This window comes from Musca vetustissima, unplaced genomic scaffold, assembly GCF_032173495.1.
Source record: "Musca vetustissima isolate MV318-11 ecotype Yass unplaced genomic scaffold, APGP_CSIRO_Mvet_v1 utg37694, whole genome shotgun sequence".
Lineage (NCBI taxonomy): Eukaryota > Metazoa > Arthropoda > Insecta > Diptera > Muscidae > Musca > Musca vetustissima.
The window spans coordinates 44,587-60,724 of NW_026885556.1; the positions used below are offsets into that span (position 1 = coordinate 44,587).

General features: G+C 36.4%; 1 protein-coding gene across 1 annotated transcript; it reads right to left on the reverse strand.

Moving 5' to 3' along the window:
- Nucleotides 1-12,776, reverse strand: LOC133332796 (inactive dipeptidyl peptidase 10; the record flags this gene model as incomplete). Its single annotated transcript, XM_061541168.1, has 11 exons — nt 1-233; nt 3,400-3,605; nt 3,688-3,848; nt 3,934-4,128; nt 4,193-5,326; nt 5,383-5,533; nt 5,595-6,085; nt 8,702-8,787; nt 8,935-9,029; nt 12,458-12,556; nt 12,662-12,776. Coding segments are annotated over 11 exons (2,874 nt in total), but the record flags the coding sequence as incomplete, so codon positions are not given.
- Nucleotides 12,777-16,138: the final 3,362 nt, after the last annotated feature.

The window sequence follows — 16,138 nt, forward strand, 5'->3', positions numbered from 1 at the left end:
AATATAAAAATCAATTAAAATGTTCTAATTATTATTAATTACTAAAATTGTAATTGTTACAAAAAAATTTAAATGGTTTCTAACATTAACAATTATTGTTTGAACACAAACAGTCCAGTTGGATCCCATTCGCCATCCTCATTGGGACCAAAACACTCTTCAAAATACCATTCCATGGTTTGGTAGACATGAGATATAGATTTTAACATTAAATGATCCTCATCAGGATAAACCTAGAACAAAAAAGTAAATATTAAGAAAATTAAATTAAAATCTGAAGATCCTAAAAAATATTTCATGGTGTAATCTGATAATCCTTGAAAAATAGTTATAAATAAAAATATTATATAACAAATTTACTCTTAAAATCCAAGCTTTTGACTCTTCGAAGCATTTTTAAATCCATACCCCTGTTCGGACCTAATCCGTGAAAAATATTCGTAAAAAGTCCACGCTTATTGCACAGATAGTCTACGAAATATATTGTTATTAAATCTACCATAATCCATTACCTTTGATAATCCTTAGGACTCAAAAAATCCTTAAAACCAACACTAAAAATTTCGATTGATGTTAGGAGGATTCTATGCATCGAAAACGGCTAAAACAGATAGTGGAAGTCTACAACTGGGAAGATGAAAGTCGCATACGAGGCTGTGTGTAAATATTTTCGCATAAGGTCATCTTAATATATTAGAGCTTAGTGATAAGTGAATGACTGACAGACAAAACGGTTATTGGTGTGTAGGCGTGAGATAAGGCTGGGTTTTTGGAAATTCGAAATAAAAGTGTACGAAATGTATGTAACGTGCCAAAACGTGTATGTAACGTGCCACATACATACAAAACGTTACCCATCATAGCAACGACTTCGCACGACGTCCAAATGAGTACTAGGAACGAGTGCATAGACATTTGCTTGCGTCAGCTACTCAATCATATAATACTCATTCACGTTGTGACTCCGCAAACTGAAGTATTTCACTTTCATCTACTGAGGGCGGCTTGCCATTGCATAGGCTTGCTATTTTGTGTTGTGGATGTTCATTGCACTTACGATCATTCACAATTCTTTTTGGTGGCTACCCATTGTGGAGGTTAAATAAATACATCCACACAGAGGCTTCGGCTTACTGTTCGGTAAGATGTTTTTAGAAATTCATACGTATGTGTATGAAAAGTACTAAGTAGAACTAATTTGGTACTATTTGCATTTATTTGGGCGTATATAGATCGAATTTTCAAAATAGAAACTATTGGAGTACAGGAATGAGGTAGCTTTAGAAAATTGTACTTATGTGTACGAAAAGTACTAAATTTGGTACAAGTTGGATTTAGTTGAACAGATAAATCTGGAGTCTTATAATTGGGAATTAAAATGACTATTGGAGTGTAGGATTAAGGATGGAATTGAAATTTAGATTACTGTTTGAGTGTAGGTTAAGGGTAATTTTGGAAATTTGTACTTTTGGGCACTAAATTGTACTACATATGATACAATTTGTTTTTATGTACACGAATGGAGCTGAAATCCTGAAATATGGAAGGTGAAAGGATAAAGATGGAAAAATTAAATTTGGAATTACAATTATTGTTAGAGTACAGGATTGAGGTAGTTTTGAAACGTCTACGAAAAGTAATGGTACTAAATTTGGTACATTTTTGTTGTTGGTGAACCTATAGAGCTGGAATCTTTAAATGTGGACATAAGGGGGAAACACATACGAGGATTCTGGCCTGTCCTGTTAAGTTTGCTTCGTATGAATTGTCAATTTATAAAGGAATATCAGAGCCCAACTTGAATTTAGACGCTGTTATCCCTTATTCTTTTACAATAAAAGCAGCCAACTTAACATGCCAAGCCAGAAAGTCCTCTTATGTGTTTCCCCCTTTAAAATTATTATTGGTGTGCATGACTGAGGTAGTTTTAGAAATTTGTATCTATGGGTGCGAAAAGTACTAAATTTGGTACAATTTTGACATTGGTGAACGGCAGAATTGAAATCCTAAAAGTTGCAACTGAAATTACTGTCGGAGTGTAGAATTGAGATAGTTTTGGATTGGGATGAGTACGAAAAGTAAAGCATGGTACCAAATCTAGTACAATTTGGATTTTGGTGAACAGATAGAGCGGCATTTCTTAAATTTTAAATTACGGTTACTATTTGAAAGCAGGATTGATGTAGTTTTAGTAATTCGTACTTATGGGTACGAAAAGTACTAACTTTGGTACAATTTAGACTTTGGTGGAATTAGGATTATCGTTAGTGTGTAGGATTGATTGAATTTATGTGTACGAATGGTACCAAATGCATAAAATTTGGAACAATTTGGGTAACTGAGAGAGCTGGAAATTTGGAATGTGTGTCACTGACGAAGAGTTAAAAAGAAGTACCAACGGGGTTTTGGTACTAACTGATACTACATTTAGTGAAATTAGAAGTACGACATGGAAGTAGTCTTGTGTATAAAATATTGTATATTAGTTTTATATTGTATTCCCTTTCCCCATACGAAGTTGCGGGCACTTCGCTAGTAGTAGTATAAAAGCGAATTAAATAGCTGAGCTTGCTTGCTGTGTACCGAAACACAAATTCCATCTGACAGATTATTCGGGATGTAAATCTATATCATTTATTACCCGGGAGATGTGCTATACAATCAGAACCCAAAACTCCAAATTATAGACAACTCGGTTTCCAAATTACAAAAAAAAAACTAGTATTGGGTGGTACCACAGAAGGGGGTGGTGAAACTTGAGTCAATATTAAACATTTTTAGTACGAATATGTGCCAAAATTTATATGAACCCAAAATTGAAAAACATGCAATATTTGCAATATCCCCGGAGTACTAGCAATGTCTGTGCAAAATTTCAGAGCACTATCTTAAGATTTTACAATCTCTATCGTGATTTCAACAAACGGCCGACAGACGGACATTTAGCAGATAACCACCGTTGGTAATTTCGTATGTCGTTTGGCCATTCATAATATTTTGGAAGTTTTCGTTGCCCAGGTTTTAAATGCCGGTCATGGACTGTTTCCTTGACGGTCACCTCGGTAATATTACAATGGAAATATGGAGCTCCAAAAATTACTGTGGTCGCTTTGGTTTGGCACGATTTGTAACAATTACCGACAGCTTAACTGGTGAAGCCCAGGTGAGATCGCCAATTGAGCAGTCATTATTCAATTTAGCCGTAAGTTTAATTTGAGTGGGCTAAAAATCCAACCTTGTTGATCGAAGGGTCGTTAAAAAAATTAAAACATGCACGCTTTTGACTTTGAAGTCCTTGCTTATATACCTAATGATCCCTTAAAAATACTGGAAATAATAATTGGCATTTTCAAAATCTCATTTATAGTTAAATATTTACTTATTCTTGATTTTTCTCACCTGATGTCTAAATTTAACTTCTTGATCCACTAAAGCTTTGACCAACATTAACGTATGGTCCTGATGTACTAAAGTATCAGCTGTACCATGTATTAGCATAAGATTTCTGCCCTTGATGTTACCAGCTTTCATTGTTAAATCGGCCTCTTGCAGAGCACGTAAGTAATCACCCTTCAGCGGTATATAACGTTCCGTAAAGAATGAATCTAAAACAAGGAGGTCGAGGACAATATGAATATAATGTCGTCTAGCTTCTTACAACATCGCATCGCGTATCCGACTACTTACAATGATAGGCAAATGATGATATAGGATTCACGGCCACACCACACTGTAACACTTGCTGTGAATCGTCGATGAGTGTCATTGCAGTTGCATAGCCACCATAGCCCCAGCCGTAAGCACAGATACGTGAGGGATCAATGAATTTTAAATTATCACGTAAATATCTAAAAGGGATGGAAGACAAAAGAGGAACATGAATATTGTTGTATTTTGCTAAAAGCTGCTGATTGTTGTTGTTGGTGTACATACGTTAAGACCGCCAATTGATCCTCCACCTCAACGGTACCCAATTTGCCATGAACTTGTGTACGCAAAAGTTCACCCTGATAGCCGCTGCCGCGTCCATCAATTTGTGCCACCAAAAAGGAACGTTGACTGCTCAAATACCAATTCCAGGTGACTTGGAAACGTTCACTAACCAGCTGGGAACCGGGTGAGGCATCGCTGTGAGGGGAAAAAATAAACATTAAAAACAATAAAATCGTAGTACATATTTTCCAAAACCTACATTTGCAATATCAGGGGAAAGGCCACTTCCTCATCCTCCTTCATGCCGGGTGGTAAAAACAACTTCACCTGAGCATGGAAACCATGACGTATTTCCACATTAAATGTTCGTATCTGTGGCAATGCATATTGCATTAAACGATTCCGTAAACTATCGCCGGCATTTAGCACCAGAGTCTTTAAATTCGTTTGTGTCTCCACCAGATAAACACTAGGCGATTCTGGTCCCAAACACTCCTGGACATAGTACGAGAAATCTTTACTGAAATACACCTTGTTATAGAGACAATTTTTGGGTATAACATAGACCAAGTCCGCCTCATCTTCGTCCACATCTTCTGGTTCCATGGCGGGTCGCCCATTTCGCAGCTTAAAGGTGGAGGGGGTATTGTCACAGGTCAGACATGTGGGTTGTGATGAGGTAATATACGTCCGATTGGTTTTCGTCACATTCAACTTAAGGCTGATCTTGTAGAGGTGCCGTTCACCGGGACGCTTCTCAGGAGCAGCCATAAAGTAGACAATTTCGTTGTCCTCATCCCAACCGACAAGTTCGGTTACTTCGAAACGACCCATTGTGAGCGGTACGGTACGCTTGTCCAGCGATGAGGTGAATACCACGTGCCTAAAATGCCCATGTTCGCCATCGCGCACCGGAAGACGTTTCAGCAGATAACCACCGTTGGTGATTTCGTAGGTCGTTTGACCATTTGTGATATTTTGGAAGTTTTCGTTGCCCAGTGTCTGATTGCCGGCCAGCGACTTGAGAAGCCTGTTGTGCTTTTTGGCGAATATTGGTTTTTCGTTTGGCAGCACCCAACCATCGTTGACGGTCACCTCGGTATTGGCAATGTTACAATGGAAATCGGGAGCGCGACAAATTACTGTGGTCGCTTTCGTCTGGGCACGATTTGTAACAATTACCGACAGATCAATTGGTGAGGCCCAGGTGAGACCGCCAATATAGCTGCCATTATTCAATTCAGCCGGAAGTTTAATTTGTGTGGGGAAGATGTACTTAAGGACGGAAAGATTCACTACATTGACAGTTATGTTGGGATTTTTGGTACCAGCCTTGGGATAGCGTTGTGTTAGAACGGCTGGATATTTGAGATCATCACCCATCCATGTGTATCTGAAAAAAAAATTGGATATTAAAAAAACTCCTATGAATACCCCGATACGACTTACTTGTATTCACTAACTTCACTATCGTTAAAGGTTAAAAAGGCCAAATACATGGCATCCGGCGAGAAGGCCATACTGCTGCCACGACTATCCAATTCGGGTATATTTTCATATGTCCAATCCGGTATGCCGTTGTACACCACACCAGGTTGTCCTGAAAAGGAATAACAACAAAATATCAAACAGATGTTCTAAAAAAGGCCTCAAATACTTACCCGTCATTGTAATACGACACACCAGCTCACCCTGCACCTTCGGCTTGTAGTAGATATCATTCTCATGTACGAAAGCTATTGCCTGATTTTGGGCCAGTACTCGATTATTTTGCAATAATTGTTGGGGGTTTTGTTGTTGTTGCTGCAGTTGTATGGGTGGCGGTGGTTTAACTAAATTTGCTGCCACATTTACACCATTGGCTAAACTACTGAGGAGAATACTATTTGTGGGTGTGGGTGAAATTGTTGTTGCTGATGCTCCTGCTGCTGTAACAGTTGCAGTCGCTGCCGATGGTGTTGTAGAAGATGGTAAATTGTTGTTGTTGCTATCAATACCATTACTATAACCACCGCCATTGTTGCCATTGCTGGGAGTAGCTATTGGATTATATGGTGCCCATAAAACATATTGCAAACGCGGTGCTTCGGCAATATTTTCAGTTGGTCCCAAGGGAAAAACATTTTCCGATTGCACTTCAAAGACATGATGCCTAAAAAATGTTATAAAACATGTATTTAATATAAAAAATAATAGAACCTTCAGGTAGAAGGTACTTCTGAAAATCCCTTCACCAAATCCGTTGTAGAAAACTGTTCGAATTTTGAATTTTCCTATAATTATGCTGGCCCTGTGCCTATATTGGAGATTTTTTATCTGAAACCAAAATATAATAATGCGGCCTATTTTGGTTGAAAAATTCGGAGTTAAGTTAGTACCAGACCGAAGTTCTTATATATATTCCACAATTCTCCTCCTTCCCCTCAAAATTCAGCTGTAAAAACCCGTTCGAACCTTTGAATTACATAAAAAACTGATCCTATGCTCATATATTGGACAAGGAGTACCTTTATCCGAGCCCAAAATCTAAAAATGTAGTCTCTTTAGTTTTAAAAATACCGAGTTAAGTTAGTAACCTGGCCGAACTTCTTATATATCTTCTTCAATTCTCCGCCTTTTCCTCCTACAATTCCGCTGTAAAAAAAAACTGTTCAAACCTTTAAATTATCAAAGATTAGGCTTGCATATTTTGGATCAGGGGTTCTAAAAATGAAACCTCTTTTGTCCGCTGCAAAAAAACTATTCGAACCTTTGAATTACCTAAAATTAGGATGTCCCTGCGCCTACCTTTGAACCCGTAGACCCTTTATCCGAAATCTATAAATGCAGACTATTTTCGTTGAAAAATGCGGAGTTAAGTTAGTAACCTGGCTGAACTTTTTTCTTCTATACCTTCCTCAATTCTTCTCCTCCTTAAATTCCGCTGTAGAAAAGGTATTCAAACCTTTGAATTATCTACAATTAAGCTGGCTCTGTACTATATAGGGCCAAGATAGACAAACATATCTGTAGAATATGTTAACTATGGGTGATAAATATATCTGTAGAAAATGTTAAATGTAGGTCCATGTTTCGAAATATCCCCCATATAAAGGCTCTACCCCATTTTCGGTATATTGACGTTTTTAGCCTCAATTTTTTTTTTACCGAAGAGGCTGTAATTTGGCATTTTAGGTTTTGGAAGGGCATTACACGCTGCGGTACAGGCAAAAGTAAACGAGATAGACACATATTTTGAGAATATAAGAATATGGTTCTGAGTCGATTTATGCATGTCCGTCTACCTGTCTGCCTGCCTGTCGATGTTAAATTGTAAACAAAGATGAAATTTGGCACAGCTCATCTATTTGGCCCAAGGACGAGCCCTATTGGAATTGGGAAAAATCGGTTCAGATGTAGATATAGCTCCCGTATATAGTTTCGTCCGATTTTATGTAAATTGTGTACCAAAGCCCGTATATATCTTTCGATTTGTACGAAATTTGGCATAGCGTACTAAATTAAGTCTAGAAGTAAATATAAATTATTCTCTGGCAAGTTTCGTTGAAATCGGTTCAGATTTAGTTATAACTCCCCAATATATTTTCGTCCGATTTCATGTAAATGATGCGCCAAACTCCTAATATATCCAAAGTGGAGAAGGGTATCATATAGTTGGCCCAGTCCGCCTTTACTACTTTCCTTACTGGTTAATATAGGTTTTTGTCTTGACAAGGTTTTGCCAGATTTTCTGTATTTTTGAAGGTTTTAGTCGCATTTCCAACTGTAACAAGCTTAATTTTCGGTCAGATAAAGTTCTTAGACCAGTTTTTCTACCTATGTATATGCATTGGCTGTAATTTGGCATTCCAGATTCCTGGTGAATAAAAAACTTTGTCCCGAAAATTGTCATTATAGGTACATGTTTGTTATATCCCAATTTTTTTATCTACAAGCAGATGATTTAGAATGATATAGTTTCAAATATAAGGGACACGGCAGATTTAAGGCATTTTGAATACACACTGCATGGTGAGGTGTATACAAAGTTCAGCCGGCCGAAACATACGATTTGTTTACTTGCTAGAAGATATATGAAGAACCATCGAGCACTAGGAGACCTGTGAAAAGCCTTCCAGTTATAAAGGTCATTAAAAATGTGTATTGGAGGTAATCTGTCTATGAACATGGGCTCATCGAAGATATTCTGTCTTCGGAATACTTGTATGACAATTCATGTACAATTTGAAAGGTATTTTGTCTATGGAATACCCCTAAAAATATACTACATATAACAAATAATTAATTATTCGAATTCCAAGTACAATTACCCATAAGTATTTTATTTTAACGTCAACAATTTTAAATATGTGAATTTTTTTCTTTTTTCAAATCGTCATAAATCAAATCACTTAAAATACTGGCTAGCTCGTGTTATGAACTAAAGATCAAACGATTTGAACAAAAATTTTAAATTAATATTTTTTCAGAATAATTTCAATATACCAATAAACTGAAGAATCAATTACCCTAAGTACACGATCGCTGCCGATGCGTCGCCACTACACCTCTATACCATTTATTTGGGACTATTTATATTGGCTGTTCTCTCTAATAGCTCAAATGTTTGTGTTTATACGATGAGTTGTAGATGATATTGGCCAATAAACAAATTGAAAATTAAATTTCAAATTTTATATCGATTCTGTCTGTCCGTCTGCTTTGTGAATATTGTTGGTGTCTGGCTTTTAGTTTTTTCGACTGCAATGTTTTCCCCATATAAACTTACCTTGATCCCTCCGCACTGCTGTCGTGTTGCAGTAGAACATATTTAAGATCTGGTGCTACTAGAAATGATTCAGCATTCAATTGCCTCTGTAAAATGAAGGAAAATAAAAAAACAAATATTAATGAAATTGAAATTTTGCATAAACAAAACACTATTTGTTGGCTTATTGTTGTTGTTGTATTTTTGAACATTCTTTTCAGTTTTATATTTAATTGCATTTTTTTGGAACTTACAAATGATGAGTTGGTCATTAAAACACGCGTTGTATAGTTATCTAAGTTTAATATAGACAGACCACCAGTGGGATCTCGAAAAACTAATTCATTGTCTGTAAAAAAAGAGCGAGGGAAAAAGAAAGAATATTGAATTAAATTAAAATTACAAATGTATGGCAAATAATTTTGGGGTTTTTATTTTGCATTATCAAAATGGGGAACATGGTATTTTACATGTTATTTGTTAAACGATCTGTGGGAGGTTTTTTATCTGCAAAACGCTTCTCTGGTGTCAAACTGGAAAAGGTATTTTATTCTATAGAAGACCTGGTAAAAAAATGACTCGAAAAAACCTTCACATACGACTATCTAGACCTAACTAAGCAGCGCAGGATTTACATAAAATCGGACAAAAGTGTATATGAGAGCTATATCTAAATCTGAAGCGATTCCAACAAAACTTCGCATACATAAATTTGGACCTAATTCAGTACGCTGTGAAAATCGACTCAGCAAATGATTCTATGCATATTCTCAAAAGGAACCATAGGTCTATCTCGATTATTTTTGCCTGTTACAAACATATTCACAAAGACACAACCCTGTACCGCAGAGTGGTGAAGGGTATAAATATCAGTTCATTATTAGGGGTTTTAATGGCTCTAGGCGCAATTTTATAACCGAAGCGACAATATTTTAGTACGCAATGTCAATAGAATCCTCCCTTTATGAAACTAAAATATTGTCACTTCGGCACAAGCGCCTGTCATTTTTAATATAAGACCATTTTCTGACACAATCCACATACAAAGGTCGTTGTTTTCAGAATGTTAACGTTTTCCATCCTGAATATCTAAAGTATGGGATTTCGTATTCTATTGGACATATTGAATGCTCATCTTATGCAGGAGGGTATAAGTTCGATCCGGTCGATCTTAGAGATGTATTAACTTGTTTCCAGAGGAAATAGTAGAATCCTGGGGAGCCTGGCAAATGTAGAAGGCAATGAAGGGAATCCTACTTTTCCATAGAACATTTTAGAGGACTATGTACCCTTAAAATCTCATATAGAAATTTGCAGAATGCTAGGCAGTCGATGTATTCATTTCTTTCCGTAAGAAATAATAGAAACCTACAAATTTTCTTCAGAGAAGTTTCTACTTGTTTCTATAGATAATTGTAGAAGACTAGGGAGCCTCCAAACATTATGCCTAAATTTTCCAAAGCGCTATGCAGCTCCCAAAGTTTCTACAGAAACGTGCAGATGTCTTCAATTAATTTATAGAAAATTATTGAAGGCTAGGTAGCTTAACAAAAATGTTAATGCAAATTGTAGAATTTGATAAATAGAAACGATGTAAAGAAAATTATCGAAGGCTGGGAAGCCTTCAAATTACTCTACACAAAATTGCAAAAGGCTAGGGGGCCTCTAAATTTTCTATAGAAAATTGCAGAAGTCTTAAAAAATATTCTACAAAAAAAATTATTGAAGGCTAGGTAGCTTAACAAAAATTCTAATGCAAATTATAGAAAGCAAGGGAGCCTTCAAAATTGTTATCTAAATTTATCATAAAATATTTTAGTAGGCTGGGAAGCCCTAAAATTTTCTACAAAAAATGCAAAATGCTAGAGAGCCGTTGTTGAGAAAATGAGACTACAACTACAACATATCGACGACAGGACGCGACCTTAATGTGGGGAATATGTCAAAATATGAGCTAATATCGAAAACTGTCTGCAAATATGTTTTCCCCCTGCAAGAACCCGGCGGGAAAATACGGCTAAATCCTTTGAAATACCGAAACATGGACCCATATCGGCAATTTTCTGCTAAGACGTTTATCAGCCTTCAAAATTGGAAAAAGTCGGCAAAAAGTATATCGAAAATGTGACGGGGTAATCTTTAGAAAAGGGTTATGTCAAAATATTTCCTGTAAAAATAAAAGTGTATAACCATTCAAGAAGCCGAAATCCCTAACTACGACATCTTCGGTGTTGATATTCAGAAAAAGTCTTTAAAATGTCGCCATTGGGACTGGTACTTTATACATATGTGGGTTCGCCAACATATGGACTTTTATCGAATATTTTCTCAAACATGTACCTTACGTTCCAAGAACCTGGAATGAAAAATCGAAACCACTTGCATGGGAAACTTCGATTAAATATTTTACAATACCGAAATGAAGCAGAACCTTCCTATGGTTGGTTTGACAAACCATGAAGCCATATCTAAAATTTGTTTTTAAGAATTGTTTTTAACCTCCAATAACCAGGAGTTCCAAATTACGTTAGGTTGGTGGGAAATGAGGCAATAACATTAACCAGTGAGCGGAGAAGTACAGTCGGACGGGGCCGGCCATATGATACCCTACACAACTACAAATTTGCTCTATATTTCTTTTATTACAGTCATTCGAATTAGTTGTTCAGATCGCCTTCTAAGTTGAAAAATTGTGGTGTTCGGTGTCTAGAGAAACTAGAAAAATAATGTTTTCGGTCCATTTCATCACTGAAATATCATCTGATCATCATTGAAATATATAGGCGTCGTCCTTGACCATAACCGGAACCTCATGTAAAATTTCCTACCTATCAGCGCTGAATTTACGACCTCTAGTGTGGTAAGGTTAATACTAAACAATCGGAATTGGTAGACCCCTGTACATAATTACGTATAACTCCCACATTGGAGTACCTACACCCACATAATTGGTATCAATTAAATGGTCAACCACTCCCCTTACATATACTATACGGGACCTCTATATGGGGCTATGTCACAACATAGATTCAGCCTCCAAAACTTCGGAATGACAAATTACACCCCTTTAGTTGGGAAAATGTAACTAATGTAATCCTTCAAAATACCATAAATGAAACGGTTCTGTTAAATGGGAACTATACCAAAATGTGGACCTATGTATCCCATTTATAACACCAAACATCCTAAGATTTGTAGGGAGGAATATTTCAAAACCCTATTTGAAATATTGCGATCTCGATCGTAATTTCAACAGATGGACGGATATGGAATACAAGTTTATTCTAATTATGTATATATAGGGTTATCCATTTCTTGGTTTCAAAAGTATAGGACTGGTATAGAATGCAATTTTTCGAACAAAATTATCTTCAGCGATGAACTACATTTCTCAATCGGTTGATATGTTTATAAACAAAATTGTCGAATTTAGGGTTCTAAGAATCCTGATGTAATTGAAGAGATAAAAAGTCATTGTTTGGTGACCTCTTTGGTCCATGACTTTGGACTTTTTCGAAAACGTCGATGGAGTGACTGTCACCGTCAATTCATATGATAACCAATTTTTTTTGTCTGCTTTTGGAAAATATGTGGTTTCAACATGGAAGGTTGGCGAACTTTCACATTTCACGTAGAACATTTTGAGGTTTCCTTGCTATTTAGAGTTGAAGCATTCCATTTTTTTCTATAAGTTCCCTTAATAATGCACAATAAAAATCCAGCTATGCTTAAATAAAAATTACAATTACAATTAAATATACGTATATATACACTTACCACTATGCCATGTACCATTAAATGGTTTCCATTGTAAGCGTTTACTTAAAATATCACTTAATGTTAATCTGACGCCACGTAAGCGTAAAGCTTCATCCTCTGGGAGAAAGAAAGAAAGAAGAAAATATACAAAGAATTATAAACACATATTAGACAATGGAACAAGGCACTCTCAACCAGATCACCCTCTTCTTCCCAACTTACCTGGTGATAGTAAAAATATTGAAAATATAATTAAACTGAAGACAGCCGCTATTACTAGCAGGGCAATAAATATGCCGCGCCAATTACGTCTTTCCGGTGATATGGCCACCAATTCCTACAAAGAAAGAAAAGAAAAAATTAAATAGTTTTTTAAGATACTAAGATATTCCATAATATGGTAATAATTATTATAGTTGGCTAATGTATTCCCCTTATCGATAAATAAAAAAAACACTTCAACACATTTTCACACAAATATAAAAAGTGTAGATATGTGTGTATATGTCTTCATCTGAAGATGAACACTATAGTGTTATGAAATTTGAACTTTGATGTCAAGGTCATATTGTCGGGATGTACAATCATGTCAGTCATCATATCTTTGTCTTTGTCAGTTACAAATGATTTTTATGTGTAGAGATAGATATTCGAGCAGATTATTAGATTCGTTTGTTGTTGTTGCATTCGATTATGTCATCATTAGCATCACTGTTGTCGTTATTTGTTTTATTGTTGTTAGTAGTAGTGAATAGCTGATGTTGTCATTTTGTCGCTGTTGCTATTGTTGGTTTGTGGTCTAGGAACAGATATGTTGTACATTATTGTCCTTGGTCATTAAAATCTTTTATCCTTGAAAATCAGACACTGGGTTGTAGAGTGTGTGTGTTTATAATGACATATTATTTAATGTAATTTTGTAAAGGGTGTTTGTTGGTGGGAGCAATTAGACATTTTATTATGTTTGAAGAATTGCACATGGGACATAATTTACATGGAATCGAAGGAATTTGAAATCGACGTTGGACCACACAAATGAGTCGTGGCAAATTTCACCACAATTGGATACTAAATGCAAACTTGGTTACATATATGGACGGAAGATGGGACCCTTTGTGGGGGAGCCACTAGAAGAAGTGGACTGATAAGACCCATCTTCAAAAATTAAACATTTTTGCTTAAAATATTAAGTTTTGCAAAGTTTGATTGAAATCGGATGCTCTGTTCGCATGATGTACTAAAATTAATTTTTAGCACAATTATTTTGTGGGGAAGGTACTAAAAGGAGTGGACCGATTTTCCTCATATTCGAAATTAAGTTCGAGAGTTATCGTGCACACCAACCAACAGACTGACGGACATTTGTAAAGCGACTTCAAATTGTCAGAAACGGTCCAAAGTAAAAAAAATCGATGCGGCACATTTTTGCCGTAGCATAGTGTATAAGCTCTTATAGCCATAAGGCTGAGGGTATAAAAATATGTAATAAAAATAGTTTTTTTGATTTAGGTCCACAGTTTTTACCGAATCTTATTTATAATGCCGTGACGGGTTTCATCGTTTACCCGTGACCTCAAGATCGTCGAAGTGGAATTGGTGCCCTCAACTAATAAATTTTATATACGTTTATGGTCACTCTCCACCTATGCTGGTGTGTTGGACGACCTCATGCCCATCAGTGTTTCGCCCTTTGCCTAGGCTTTACGGGAGAGACTATGCTAAGGTCAACCCCAAATCCTCATAAACGAACTGATCTATGGATGCAGAATACTACAATCCTCCCAAAAGAAATGATTTAGCTACCCTTTCGACTGATGTCTGCTTCGACATGCGATCTCTCTAATATACCGCTATTCCCCGAATGGACATCCACCGCTGCTAATATTACCACGGACTATTCTCTTGCAAACAAGGTAAATGCAAGCCTGGAGAGACAATCAGACCTTTATTGGAGCTCAAATAGTACTTGAAAAATATTAGTTTAAAAATTTACGCCAAGAGCTATGATATGGCTTGAAAAATATTCTTTAAACCAGTGAGTGGAGCAGTATAGTCGAACGGACGGTGTCCTTGACCATAACATGGAACATTCAAAGCGATCAGTGTGGTAATTGGTTAATAAAAAATATCTGAATACGTGAGCACCAGTAAATATTTAAGTTTAACTCCCACATCCGTGTACATACGACAATATAATTGGTATCAATTCAAAGGTCAACCATTCCTCTTGGATATACTATCAAATGGATGCTAATTCATTGCCCCGATCTCCATTAAAAAAATCGCGATGTTTGGTTCATAATTATAATACTATAATTATGAACCAAATATATATAATACCCTGACAACAAAGATGTGTAGGATATAGAAATCCACGTTTGGAGCTACGATTGTCCCTAAAAAATATTCTATAAAAATCCCCGTCTAGAGCTATGATAGCCCTTAAAAATTTTATATTCTTTATTGAAAAATACCGTCAATATATTCTTTAAAGTCCCTCTAAAAATCGACGATTAAATAAAATAAATCTTCACTGAACGACGAGAACGACACCATGTCTAACACCACGGTCATCAAAGTAATTCCTTCAATTCAGAAAAATGGCAAGTGAAACTGTAAATTTTGGCGAAGATGGCACCTCAATTTCACATCGACCGGTGGAATGCTGAAGCTTCCGAGGCAAAAAAAAAAAAACATGGAGGTGGTTTAGAACGCTGATGAGCTCCCCATAGGTAATGTGGAAGATTCACCAGCATCATCAACCATCAAATGAAGCATCCGACCATAAGTTTATACCTGCGATCGATTTTTTCTGCAAACGGCTTGTCGATATCATGGATAAGGAATACTCTAAAAAAGGAATCAAGATGAATCCCAAATTCATCGGAAAGATAGGTTCTGGTAATCTTTCCGATGAAACGGGCAACATTATTAGAAACATTTTGGTTTAATGAATGTAGCTCTAATTGACCCTACATTGGGGCTGGGAAATGGAGCATGGCATCTATACTCACTCAGAGTCTTCAAGGAGATTCTGGATGAAAAGAAATCGTTGGTACCATTTATCAGTGAGAAGGAAGGCGAGAGCATATTGTGATGGTTCAGAAGGAGAGTCCGCAAATAGACATCGGAAAAGGCGACACGACACAAACTCCTTCCGACAAAATAGGCCACTCATAACAATATACGAACTGCTCCACTGTTACAAAACTGTTCCAGAATTATGACAGTGATACAGCTTCTGAACAAGTCCCAACCATATAACAAAGTAGCTAACGCCTCTATATCAGCCCATTTTTAATCGGGCAAAACGTGGACCATGCTTTGGAGGCATCTCAATCAGAGTCGAAGTGCTTTAACAGTTGGTCTCAGCGCATGCAAATGTTTATAAATCAGCCAGAAGAATAATCAATTTTTAATTTGTCATTTCATTTACAACAACTCGAAAAGGAGCAGATTAACATTCTATGTCGATTTCGTCGTATCCACCAGTCGGTTGAAACCACGCAAGAGGACGCAATATTTAAGTTAGAACTTTAAAATTTTGCACATACATTACTACCAATGGGGTGGGACCAATAAATTCGGTTGAAGGGAAGTAAACACCTATGCAGAACATTTTTAATATACGTCCATGTTCAGATATAAATCACATTTAAGGATTTAGCGGAATTTCCCTCCGAAGTAATTTCGGGTTCT